Source organism: Trichechus manatus, unplaced genomic scaffold (assembly GCF_000243295.1).
Source record: "Trichechus manatus latirostris isolate Lorelei unplaced genomic scaffold, TriManLat1.0 scaffold00128, whole genome shotgun sequence".
NCBI lineage: Eukaryota > Metazoa > Chordata > Mammalia > Sirenia > Trichechidae > Trichechus > Trichechus manatus.
The window spans coordinates 8,387,759-8,400,926 of NW_004444064.1; the positions used below are offsets into that span (position 1 = coordinate 8,387,759).

At 49.2% G+C, this 13,168-nt stretch overlaps 1 protein-coding gene across 1 annotated transcript in view; it reads left to right on the forward strand.

Annotated features, from left to right (window-relative positions):
• TMPRSS2 (transmembrane serine protease 2) overlaps positions 1-13,168 on the forward strand; it is a 42,683-nt gene that overhangs the window by 27,759 nt on the left and 1,756 nt on the right. The window contains exons 7-10 of the mRNA XM_023739122.1: positions 1,020-1,191; positions 5,418-5,593; positions 8,324-8,419; positions 12,325-12,467. Of these exons, the coding sequence (XP_023594890.1) occupies positions 1,020-1,191; positions 5,418-5,593; positions 8,324-8,419; positions 12,325-12,467 (587 nt within the window). The remainder of the gene's footprint in view (positions 1-1,019; positions 1,192-5,417; positions 5,594-8,323; positions 8,420-12,324; positions 12,468-13,168) is intronic.

The following is a 13,168-nucleotide window of genomic DNA, read 5'->3' on the forward strand; positions in this document are numbered from 1 at the left end:
GGGGAGGGTAAGGAGAGCTCTGTTGTCAATGCGGACACCTGAGACATTCCCTGGGAAAGTCCCTGGGGCTTGAAGTGCCCTCCCCCCAATCTCCTCCCTCACTTGGATTGGGTTGATTATAGAACCACCCCGAACCCTCTGGGGCTCCCAACATTGCCCTTCTGCCCCCCCCAGGAGACTCATTTGGGGTGGGGCAGGCCCTGTTCCCACAGTGTCAATTGTCTGTGAGGAATTTGGCACAAGTTGCCCCAGGGCAGGGGGGCAGTGAGGACATCCTCTCCCTCACCTTCCTTCACCCCCACCCACCCTCCTTTTCTTTGGTTCCAGAATCTAACTCCTCCGAGCTCCGAGCTTTGTCAGTCCTCCGGGACTCAAGAGCGCCCAGTGTCCCTTAGTTATCCAGGGTGCCCCTCCCCGGGATATGCCAGGGACCCTCACAAAATCTCCAAAGTGTCCAACAGAATGTGGCATTGGGTGCCGGCCTGGGAGGGTATCTGAGTCCTTGTTTCTTTCAGCTTCCGTAGCCCCAGGTGTTCCTCAGCTCCTTGGTGATCTCCACGTGGCATCTGTCCCTCCCACCCCTGTTTGTGGGTGTCTCTGTGTAATCTGCTTTTTTTATAACTCAGAAGTGATTAGGTTTAGGAAACGCCCTACACTGCTGGCCACATTAGCATGAAAAAGAAAACCCAGTTCCCAGACAGGATTACATTCACATGCATAGGATTCCAACACGTGTTTTGGGGAGACAATTCAATCCATAACTGAGGGACTGGGAGGGGCAGAGGAACAGACCAGGATAAGTTCTCTACAAATCTCTCTTTGTCTCTGTCTCTCTCTGTGTGTCTGTCTCTCCCTACATATCTCTGAATGAGATGAAGCAACAGCTGCCTTCATCATCTGCCTGCCGTCCAGCCTGCGAGACCCTTCAAAAGGGGCCACGTGGTGGTGGAGCTGGGTGCAGGGGGGGTGCACGGTGTGTGCTCGCCAGCACATGGGTGTGTATTGTGTTTACTCTTTAGAGTGTGGGGTCACCACCAAGGTAACCCGCGAGAGCCGGATCGTGGGGGGCAAGAACGCCAGCCTGGGGGATTGGCCCTGGCAGGTCAGCCTGAATGTCCAAGGCGCCCACGTCTGTGGAGGCTCCATCATCACCCCTGAGTGGATCGTGACGGCCGCCCACTGTGTGGAAGAGTAAGTCCCCTTTCCAGGTCGACTGGAGGCAGGTGGTGGGCGGGGAGATCCCGGGCTCTGGAGCCAGACTCCTGGCTGGGAATGTAGCTCTGCCACCATGTGATGCTGAGCAAATGCTTACCCTCTTGAAGCTCCAGCTCCCTTGACTGTAAATGGGGAGGATGAGGGCACCCGCCTCTTAGTGTGGCTGTGAAGATGTGTGTGGCAGAGTCCACCCTTCAGCACATGGGCATTGTGTGCTGCCCTAGTTCTCTAGTGCTGCTATAACAGAAATACCACAGGTGGATGGCTTCAACAAACAGAAGTTTATTCTCTCACAGTCTAGTAGGCTACAAGTCCAAATTCAGGACATCAGCTCCAGGGGAAGGCTTTCTCTGTCAGCTCTGGAGGAAGGTCCTTGTCATCAATCTTCCCCTGGTCTAGGAGCTTCTCAGCACAGGGACCCCAGGTCCAAAGGACACATGTTCCTAGTTCTACTTTCTTGGTGGTATGAGGTCCCCCTGTCTCTCTGCTTGCTTCTCTCTTTTATATCTCAAAAAATATTGGCTTAAATTGTAGATCGAGTCTACGTAACTGCCCCTAATCCCACCTGATTAATATCATAGAGATAGGATTTACAACACATAGGAAAATCACATCAGATCACAAAATGGTGGACAATCACACAATACTGGGAAGCATGACCTAGCCAAGTCAACAGATATTTTTGGGGAAACAATTCAGTCCATGACACATGCCTCCTGTGTGCTTGTTCTGGGCACCGGGGGTGTGGTGTGGGGTTGGTTGATGTAGTTAGAATTCCATCTAGCCGGGTGTCTTCTCAGCTCATAGAAACCACCACCCTCTTGAGAAGTCTGATCTCTCCAGGACACTTGTCCCCAGAGACTGAACACTCAGACATGATCGAAGAACTCATGTCCTGCCAGAAGCTTCTCTGTGATCCCCAGTTAAGAGTCCTTGGCAACAGTACTAGGGAGGGGTGAAGGTAGCCGTAATTTATAGCGTTAACCTTCATAGAAGAGCTGTTGTCGTGGTTAAGTGCCATCGCGTAGCCTCCCATTCATGGTGGCCCCATGTACCACAGAAGGAAATGCTACCTGGTCCTGCACCATCTCCATGTTCGGCTTTGGATGAGACCGCTGTGATCCACAGGGTTTTCATTGGCTGATTTTCGGAAGTAGATCACAAGCCTTTCTTCCTAGTCTGTTTTAGTCTGGAAGTTTCCCTGAAACCTGTTCAGCATCACAGCAACACAGAAGCCTCCACCGGCAGACAGGTGGTGGCTGCACATGAGGTGCACTGGCCAAGAATCAAACCCGGGTCTCCTGCGTGGAAGGTGAGAATTCCGCCACCGAGCCACTAATGTCCCAGCCTCTCCGCGCCCCCTTTTTTGTTCTTAAGCAGGTCTATTATTTTGCTTTGGAGAAACCTTCATTCGGCTGGGCTGTTTTTCTTCTTTCCTTGGGTTCTGTGCCTGCACGGGTGGCCGTATCTACCCCGCATCAGGACCCGTTTAGTCCATCTTTCAGCACACATTTTCCAGTCGTCTCGTGGCGGGTGGGATTAGCGCCGAACGTGACGTCATTGGGTGCAGGGGCTCGCAGCCCTCATGAAAGCACCTCGTGAAGACCCCAGGTGCTGGCCCTGGGATCGGCCCAGACAGAGGTGGTTTTACCAGCTGTCTCCGGGGCCTCTGATAGTGGATCTAGTCCCCGCTGGTGGATGCCGTAATCCCCGCCCACGTGAAGTCAGCTCCGCCCCCTCGGCCAATCACTTCTTGAGGAATTTCCGGAAAGGAAGCTACTGATCACCGGGCTTTGGCACAGACTGCTAGTCTGCCCTCCAGCAAAATGGCCCAGCTTAGGCTCAGCGGCCACGGCTCCTCTTTCTGTAGATGGAGTCAAGTTGCCCATGCTCATACAGATAGGTCCAAGGGAGTTCCTAAGGCGCTCGAGCCTGAATCGGGTGAAAAGTCCCCAAGTATGTGGAGCAAGATGGGAGTGCAAAATAAAGATGTGTGTGTGCACACGCGCGTGTGTGTGTGCATGCATGTGTGTGCATATGTTGGTGTGCGTTGTGTGTGTGTGTTCATATACACGGGTGTTGTGTGTGTGCAAGTGTGTGCACTGTGTTTGTGTATAGCAGTGCAGACATTGCTCAGGAAAAGGCAAGATGGGCTGTTCACGGGAAATGTGAGCTCGGAGGCCCCGGCTGGGATTGGATAGGGGAAGAGGAGAGAGGCGGTGAGTGACAGAAAACTGCCTGGTTTTGTATCAAATGAGAAAGGCAAGGAAAACAGGAGCCGCCACCAGGGGGCGCAGTCCCGGGCTTTTGTGCCGCCCAGGAGTGAGTTTGCAGATCTGCAGTGATGCCGGCTGTGCGCCAAGCACAGGGTTCCATGGGTCTCGCTGAGCCCCGAGGGTGACCAGGGGCTGGACTTGGGTGAGGCGACACCACTTCAGTCACCTCTGACGCCCCAGAAGGACTGAATTTGGTGTAGCTTCTTCTACACGGAGGAGGTGGGTGGGGGAGCAAGGGAAGACAAACCTCCACGTTATCAAACCAGGTAGTGGGCACAAAGGTCCCAGGCGTGTAAACAAAACAGTGAGTGAATTGAGTGTAAGGTGCTATACACACACGCGAGTGTGTGCAGTGGGTTTCTGTCAGACAACGAGCAGGCCTGGCCGCTGAGGGTGTTTATAGGGAAGTGACTGCAGAGTCTGATGTCACATGGTGAGAAGGGACTTCAGCCTAGACGCCTGTCTTTTCTGCTGGAGTCACCTGCCCTGACCCCAGTCCTTTGGTGGAAAGCACTTGCATCCTCTTCCTGGGCTCCTGGTGCAGCTGTTCTCTCGACCCAGACCCGGACTCACTAGGCCAGACCCTGGCATCTGCACATGTACAACAGGTGTATGCTCCGTCTCCCCAGGGGCTAATGTAAAGGCTGAAAGAAGCAATTCCTCTTTTCCACCAGATTCTGGTGGCTTTCTAGAATTTGAGATTCCCTGGTGGCGCAGTGATTAAGAGCTATGGCTGCTAAATAAAAGGTTGGCAGTTCGAATCCACCAGGCGCTCCTTGGAAACCCTATGGGGCAGTTCTACTATGTCCTATAGGATTGTGAGTCGGAATCGACTCATCAGCAACGGGTTTGGTTTTTGGGTTTGGTTAAAAGGGAAAGGTGTCCCTGGGTGGCATAACCGTTGGTGCAAAAGGTTGGCAGTTTGAACCTGTCCAGAAGCACCACAGAAGAAAGTCCTGGAGATCTGCTTCCATTTTACTCTGTAACATATGAGGTTGTCATAAGTTAGGATCAACTTGACAGCCACAGGTTTGGTTCAGTTTTGGTCAACAGGGAAACATCTGGATAAAAGTAATATCTTGCTTGATAAGCTTACATCTTAGCATCTGTTCGTCAGTACATACTTATTAAGCACCTACTGTGTGCCAGGTGGTGCTCTGGCATGTATGGGTAAGACCTAGGCCTGCCAGAGGGAGGAATGGAAGCTAAGGGAGGGATTTAGGCAAAAGAAGAAGTGTTCTTGAAATTGTGAAGGGTTTGTGGGATGGTGCCTGGAGGAACACGATGGGGACTGGATTCATTGATGAGATAAAATATAAGCTGAGTCTTGAAAGAGGGGAAAGTGTAGCGGATGAGGCTTTGGTGAGCTGGGGAGAGAGGGGAGGGACTCTGGATACAGGGAAGGAGAGAAGAGGCTGAGGCTCATCCTCAACAATCTTGTGTGGTCTGTGGCGAGCCATATCATCTCTGGTAATCTTAGCTCCAGCTTATGGTTTTTGAAGGGGGCAGTGGTGGTTCAGAAGGTAAAACCGCTGCCTTCCATGAGGGAGACCCAGGTTCTATTCCAGCCAATGCATCTCACGTGTAGCCAACAGCCATCTGTCACTGGAGGCTTGAGTGTTCCTATGATGCTAAACAGATTTCAGCGGAGCTTCCAGACTAAGATGGACTAGGAAGAAAGGCCAGGCAATCTGCTTCTGAAAGTCAGCCAGTGAAAACCATACAGATCCCAATGGTCCAATCCACAACAGATCATGAGGATGGTGTAGGACTGGGCAGCGTTTCGTTCCAGTGTCCGTGGATCACCATGAGTTGGGGACCGACTCAACGGCGGCTGACAACAGCTATGGATTTTGAAGTTCTTCAGGTGAGTGTTGCACGCCTATAGGTCTGAGATGCTGAGTGTTATTTATCTTTCTTTTGCAGGCCTCTTTCCAACCCCCGGTACTGGACAGCCTTTGCGGGGATTTTGAAGCGGTCTTTAATGTTCTATGAATATGGATACCAAGTAGCGAAAGTTATCTCTCATCCAAATTATGATTCCAAGACCAAGAACAATGACGTTGCTCTTATGAAATTGCAGACACCGCTGACGTTTAACGGTATACACCTTTGTTTCTCTGGCTTGGGAGTGTGAATAATTTTGGCCAAATCTTAAGTAGCTGTTGCCTGGAAATAGCTGTGCTCTGATAAATGGAAGCAAGGGAGTTGTTGAGTGAGGGTGGCATGCCGGAGAAGGCAGGGAAGGGCTCAGCAGACGCTGAGTCACCCGACAATGAGCGTGTGCCGTGTTGAGGGAAGCAGTAACCACCCAGTTCTTCTCCACTGTATAGAGTGATTTTAATCAAGAGATACAAAACTCTAGAGCAGAGTTTCTCACCTGGGACACGAGTGACATTTAGCAAAAAAAAAAAAAATCCAAATTCATTGCCATTGAGTCGATTCCTACTCATAGCGACCCAATAGGACAGAGTAGAACGGCCCCATAGAGTTTTCAAGGAGCAGCTGGTGGGTTCGAACTGCCCACCTTTTAGTTAGCAGCCTGAGCTCTTAACCACTGTGCCACCAGGGCTCCTTTTAGGGCTGGATAATTTTCTGTTGAAGGACCTGCCCTCTGCCTGTGGGACATTTAGCAGCATCCCAGCCTCTACCTGTGACGTCAATAGCAATTGCTACTTTGTGACGACCAAAAATGTCTCCTGACATGGCCAGATGTCCCCTGGGGGGCGAATCCACCTCTGTTTGAGAACCCCTCGTCTATCACTTGTAAAGATCCTTTCTTTCTTACGCACAGTCCAAAAGTAAGAGATTTTTAAATAATAATAACTTAAAACAACAAAAGCAAACACACTTTCCCGTAGCTCCTAGCTTCTTCCTTGGCTCCTGTTCTAGTCCACCCAAGGGTCCAGAAAGTTCTCGCCCCACATGGGTACAGAAGAACCCAAACCTAGGCCCTCCCCACAAGTTGCTTGCATTCACGTTGGGAAGTGATTTACACGTTAAAAAACACAATCCATGCACGATGGTCTGCTGTCTAAGGAAATAATTTCTCCATTTCCACCAGATTCTGATGGCTTTCTAGAATTTGAGTCTCCCCGTTAAAAGGGGAGAACCTAGATAAAGGTAATACATTGATTGACAAGCTTACGCCTTAGAGTCTATTGTTACTAGCTGCTATGGAGTCGACCCCATGCACAACAGAACCAAATGCTGGCTGGTCCTGCTCTATCCCCACGATCAGTTGCAGATCAGACCGTTGTGATGCATAGGGTTTTCACTGGCTGATTTTCACAAGTAGATTGCCAGACCTTTCTTCCTAGTCTGTTTTAGACTGGAAGCACTGCTGAAACCTTTTCAGCATCATAGCAACACGCAAGCCTCCACTGGCAGATGGGTGGTGGCTGCACGTGAGGTGCATTGGCTGGGCATGGAACCCAGGTCTTCTGCATGGAAGGCAAGAATTCTACCACGGAACCATGCTGCCCCCTAGAGTTTCTTTTAAAAACAGACAAACGAGTTGCAGTCAAGGGGATTCCAACTCATGACGACCCCCATGTGACTCCAGAGAGTTTGTTGTTGTTAGGTGCCGTTGAGTCAATTCTGGCTCATAGTGACCCCATGTAACAGGATAGAACTGTCCCATAAGGTTTTCTTGGCTGTAATCTTTATGGAAGAACCCCTAGTGACACAGTGGTTAAAGCGCTCAGCTGCAAACCAAAAGGTTGCCGGTTCAAACCCACTAGCTGCTCCGTGGGAGAAAGATGTGGCAGTCTGCTTCCGTAAAGATTTACAGCCTTGGAAACCCTATGGGGGCAGTTCTACTCTGTCCTGTAGGTTCTCGATGAGTCAGAATCGACTCAACGGCAGTGGGTTTCATTTTGGTTTGGTAGTCTTTACGGGAGCAGATCACCAGGTCTTTCTCCCCAGAACTGCTGGGTGGGTTCGAGCCACCAACCTTTTGGTTAGCAGCCAAGCGCTTAAACATTGTGCCACCAAGCCTCCTTAAAGTCTGTTAGTATGTGTTTATTAAGCACCTACTGTGCCCATCAGCTTTTTGGCCATTACCAGATGAATGCCTTCTACCTTCAGCCACCTGAAAATACTGAGTAGTTTTAGAAGCAGAATTAGCAAATAATTCTGTTTATAACTGGCATAACTCTCAGCGGCGTTATGCCTGTTAGGAGGGGCCTGCTGATGGAGCAGGAGAAAGGTGGGGTGCAGAACTCAAATTCTAGTAAAAAGACCAGACTTAATGGTCTGACTGAGACTGGAGGAACCTTGGAAAGCATGGCCCCTGGATTCTCTATCAGCCCAAAACTGAAACAATTTCCGAGGCCAACTCTTCAAAGATTGGACAGAACTGTGGGACATAAAGTGATACTCGTGAGGAGTGTGCTTCTTCTTAGTTCAAATAGATACATGAGACTAAATGGACAGCTCCTGTCCAGAGGTGAGATGAGAAGGCAGAGAGGGTCAGGAGCTGGTTGAATGGACACGGGAAATCAGGAGTGGAAAGGAGGAGTGTGCTGTCACAGTATAGGGAGAGCAACCGGGGTCACATAACAATGTATGTATAAATTTTTGTATGAGAGACTAACTTGAAATGTAAACTTTTACTTAAACTACAACAATAAACCAAAAAAAAAAAAAAAAAAGGAGGGGCCAGACAGGGGCAGAGAGTGGGAGTGCCAGGTCACATTGGAATTCAGAAATGTCCGTGGGTAGGATGGCGGTGATGCCAAGCCCAGCAGCATTTACCTGCGAGAGGTCTAGGTGGAAACCATTCCCTGTTAAACCAGACTAGCTCACAGCGTTGTCTCTTCTTCACACAGACAGAATAAGGCCCGTGTGTCTGCCCAACCCGGGCATGATGCTGGAGCCGACGCAGACCTGCTGGATTTCTGGGTGGGGCGCCACCCAGGAGAAAGGTAAGGCTCCCGGCATGCAGGAACCTGTGACTCGTAACAGAGTGTCGGGTTTGGAAGTGGGAGGTCCAAGCTCTAACCTTGATTCTACTAAGTGCCTGGATGACTTTGGGCAAATCACTCAGTCTTGCTGCCTCAGTTTTTTCACCTGCTAAATGGGAAAAATTGTACCTGCCCTACCGAGCACACCGCTGAGATCAAACAGGACAACGTGTGAAAACTGATGTTTGAAGTGTAAAAAATCCAGTTGTTGTTGACTTGGTTTTGACTCATGGAGACCCCATGCGTGTCAGAGTAGAACTGTGCTCCACGGAATTTTCAATGACCAGTTTTTCGGAAATAGACCACCAAGCCTGTCTTCTGAGGTGCCTCTGGGTGGACTTGAACCTCCAGCCTTTCAGTTGGCAGCGTGTGCATTAATGGTTTGCACCACCAGGGACTCCTTTTGATGTGTAAAGGCCATATAAACGTAAGATGTGTAAAATCCTCCCACCCCATGTCCACATCCCATTGTTAATAAAGGGCTGCCCAGAAAATCTCCGTCTGGCCCTTAGGAATGGTCTTGGTGAGAATGGGCTCCGTGACCTGTGGACGATCAGCCACAGGACGTCGAAACCATGCCCTTCTGCCCAGACCACCACAGCAAGTAGAAGGCAGTAGACGCTCTGGTGTGAGCTTGCCTGGTTCTTGTAATTATAATTTGCTTCCATTCCATATAACATTTCCCAGATGAAGGGATCCTGGCTATTTCACTTTTAGGGAGGGTTGGCGGTGCTTGGTGGTACAAAGAATTATTTTCTGTGTTGTTTACATCCTTGTACTTCCAAAATATTATTTAGGGCACACGTACAACAGGTCTTTCAGAACAAGGAAAATACCACAAGGGCTGGGTGATTTGGGGGTTGTCAGGGAGACAGTGGGGGGTCTCCAGGTACCTCGTAGAAAGCAAAGTTCCTGCAATTCAGCCTTATGGTTGAACGCGAGCCTCTGCAGCCACTAAGATGAAAGGAAAAAGCAACAGATGTTTGTAGAGCACCTGGTGTGGGCTGCGTCCTGCTGTAGGTTTTGGACGGCAGTGATAAACAAAATATGCCAAAATCTGTGTCCCCATGAAGCTTACTCACATCCTGCTGTGGATGTCTGCAGAGCTGGGAGCGGTCAAGTGAGCAGGGAAGCAAATAGACTTCCACATAGCGGAGGACCGTGATAATAAGGGCCTGGTTACCCTGGTCAGGGAAGGCTTGTGGGAAGAGGTGACATTCCAGCTGGGATCTGATTGGCAAGAATGTTTAAGGAACAGACAATCCGGTGTGGCTGGGGCATGAGGACAGGGAATGAGGAGGCAGGCTTGGGCCAGGTCAAGTTTGGTGGCGTGGTGTGGACACCTGTCTATTCTGATCTTATCTAGTGCTGCTATAGCTAAACCACCACGAGTAATCTTATTTCAGCTTCTCTGATGTTCTTGGCATTTGTTTGTGATCTCCACGTGGCATCTGTCGTCCTCCATCTGTGCTTTCTTGTTTCTATGCCTAATCTGCTTTTTTTTTTTTTCCCCCCGGTGGGATTTCTTTATTTCTTGGGACAAGTCTATAAGTATGCTTGTAAAAACAGACCTACAAGTCAAATTTATAATATTGGTATTTGGCAGAGCTCAATTTCAAGGTGGTTCCAAAAAATTAAAGAAAAGACCTTCTTCTCCATAAAGTGAAATATGAATAACAGAAAAAGCCAGCTGCAAAAAGAAGCAAAAAATAACGTGAAAAAGACTTCCATTTTTCAGTTGTATCGGGAGATAATCCCAGAAATGAAAAATGAAGGCAAAAAAGGGGTTTCTGTTTCTGAGTAGGACAGAGTAGTTTGCTGTAGGCCAAGCTTATACCAAGCACAAGTAGGGAAACTATTAAAAAAATTAAAAATCGTGTATTTAAAAGCATCAGAAAGCTGCGGAAGCAACAAGAGCTACAAGGTCAACGGGAGAATGGAGGAGAGGCAAGGTGACTTTCTGCATTTTCCTGAAGTCATTTGCTGATTCTAGATACAGGGCATTAGTTAGAGAGTTCAGGCTTTGCCTAGACAGAGGGCAACTTCTGGAAGCTAGAGATACCAATAGAACTTTGGGGAATATATAGTGATGGAGATACGAAGGGACAAGGTCTTAGTGAGAAAGAATAATGGAGAATTAAACCTGATACACAGCTGGTTTTCGTCTGAAATTATTTGCCCATTTCTCAAGCTGCTCAATGCAGGAGGCTAAAAGCTAAGCAGAAAATTTTGAATAGGAGAGCAGAATTTTCTGCTGTCTCCTTGTGATATCCTCAAAATTGTCAGAGGGAGGATGCCTGATGACTAGACCAAGATTTCAGTTAAAATTACAGAAGTTTCAATCATAGGAATGAGTGTGAACCCGAGGTAACAGAACCTTATGAAAATTACTACCCAGCCTCAACTTAGGTCAGTAATCTGCTCTTTTTATATCTCAGAAGTGATGGGCTTAAAACTCACCCTACACTGATGTGACCTCATTAACATAACAAAGAAACCCTATTTCCCAACAAGATTACACCCACAGGCATTGGGGTTAGGACTGCAATACATATTTTGAGGGACGTAATTCCATCCTTAACAGGCAGTGACATGACCTGACCCAGGTTGCTAAAGGACCTCTAGTGGCTGAATGGGGAGTGGCAGAAGGAGGCGAGAGTAGCAGCAGAACAGCAGTGAAGAGGCCGCTGCTGTGGTCCCCTGGGACAAGACGGCAGCCCAAGGGGGTGGATGCGGAGGTGCAGAAGCAGCGCTGCATTTGGGGTGGAGCCCCAGCTTTGCTGATGGAATGAATGTGACGGGGAGGGAGACAAGAAGTCAAGGAAGTGTGGCTTCTAGTGTTGTCTTCTGACAGTGTGGGAAGGGGGGAGCCAGTCCCTGAGATGGGGAAGATGCAGTGGTCAGAGTTTGGGCTGCAGGAAGGCGGGGTTCGGTCTTAGCATGTGAAGTTTGGGGTGCCAAGGGACATCAAGTGGAGGTAGTAAGACAGGAAATAAAGCTGTAGAGTCAGCAGGTGTGGGTAATTGTTTGAGAAGTTTTAATGAGCGAGGGAGCAGGGAAGTGGCGTCATGAGTGAAAGATCAGTCGAAATGAGGAAAGGCTGGTTTGTTGAAGAGGGAAATAAACCAAACCCGTTGCCATCAAATCAGTTCTGGCTCATGGCGACCCCATCTGTTACCGAGTAGCACTTCTCCATAGGGTTTTCTTGGCTGTAATCTTTATGGAAGCAGATTGCCAGGCTTTTCTCCTGTGGTGCTTCTGGGTGGATTTGAACTGCCAATCTTTTGGCTAGTAGTCGAGTGCAAACCCCTAGGGAGCTAAGGGGGAAATACAGGAGGTCACTATGCCCTGGGGATGATCCAGCAAAGAGGGAGATACGTTGGGAAAATCAGTCCAATGGAACCAAGTCCTTGGGTGGAAGACAGGGCGTGATTCTAGGGGACAAATGGCGTCTCCGAAGGCGGGAAGCTCTCTTCCCTGAACCTGAATTCTAAAAATACCAGTTGCCGCCAAGTCAACTCCAGCTGGTGTTGACCGCATGTGTGTCAGAGAAGAACTGTGCTCCAGAGGGTTTTCAACGGCTGTGATCTTTCAGCAGTAGATTGCCAGGCCTTTCTTCTGAGGTGCCTCTGGGGACTCAAACCTCCAGCCTTTCGGTTAGCAGCCAAGCCTTAACTGTTTGCACATTCATCAGAGATGCTGCTGGTTGTAAGGATAACCCAGGCTCCACAGGATGGGCTGGGGAGGGAAGAGGGAAGGGACGTGGGTGTGTATGCAGTGTCTGTGGTGGTGGCTTCCAGGAGGGATATCTGCTTTTCCTGTGAGACCATTTGGAGCACTGAGTGCCTTCTGTCGTTTCTCCTCAGGGAAAACCTCCGATGAGCTGAATGCAGCTCAGGTGCCCCTTATCGAGCCCTGGAGGTGTAACAAGAGCTACATCTACAACAACCTCATCACCCCTGCCATGATCTGCGCGGGGTATCTGCAGGGATACGTTGACTCCTGCCAGGTAATCACGATTCTTTATTCAGCCTTACCAGTCCCAGTTAACATGGCGGCAATTCCAACTACTGCCAACCCACGTGTGTCAGAGTAGAACTGTGCTCATAGAGTTTTCAATGGCTGATTTTTCAGAAGTACATTGCCAGGCTATTCCTCCAAGGCATCTCTGGGTGGACTCGAACCACCAACCTTTCGGTTAGCAACCAAGCATGTTAACCGTTAGACCACCCAGGGACTCCTATTCAACCTTAGAGAATGCCTTTTGGCCTTGCCCAACTCCCGACTGAGCTGGCGAGAGGGAGCAGAAACCCCATGAGACAGGATTTCCTGGGGCGAGGGACCTCAGCTGGGTGGAGACCTCGCTCAGGCCCTTGGAGATCTGTGGTGACCGCTCAGCATGAACGCACTTTGGGTGGCAGGAGCAAGCACCCCAACAAAAAACCATGTGACACAAGTTCGTTTGGCAAAAGTGTCAGTTGAACAGAAATAAGTATTTTGACTAGTTTAAAATACAAGCAACAATTTCTTTAGTACCTGTTAGCTGATATAGACTGAAATTCATCACGGGTATAATCTGTTAATTCTAAACGTTTCCAAAATATTCTCTGACAATATTTCTATTACCTCTTATTGCTGGAGATATGAAACCAGCACACTCACACTGAGACATACACACTCACACACCCCTCAGTGCCCTCAGAACCCACC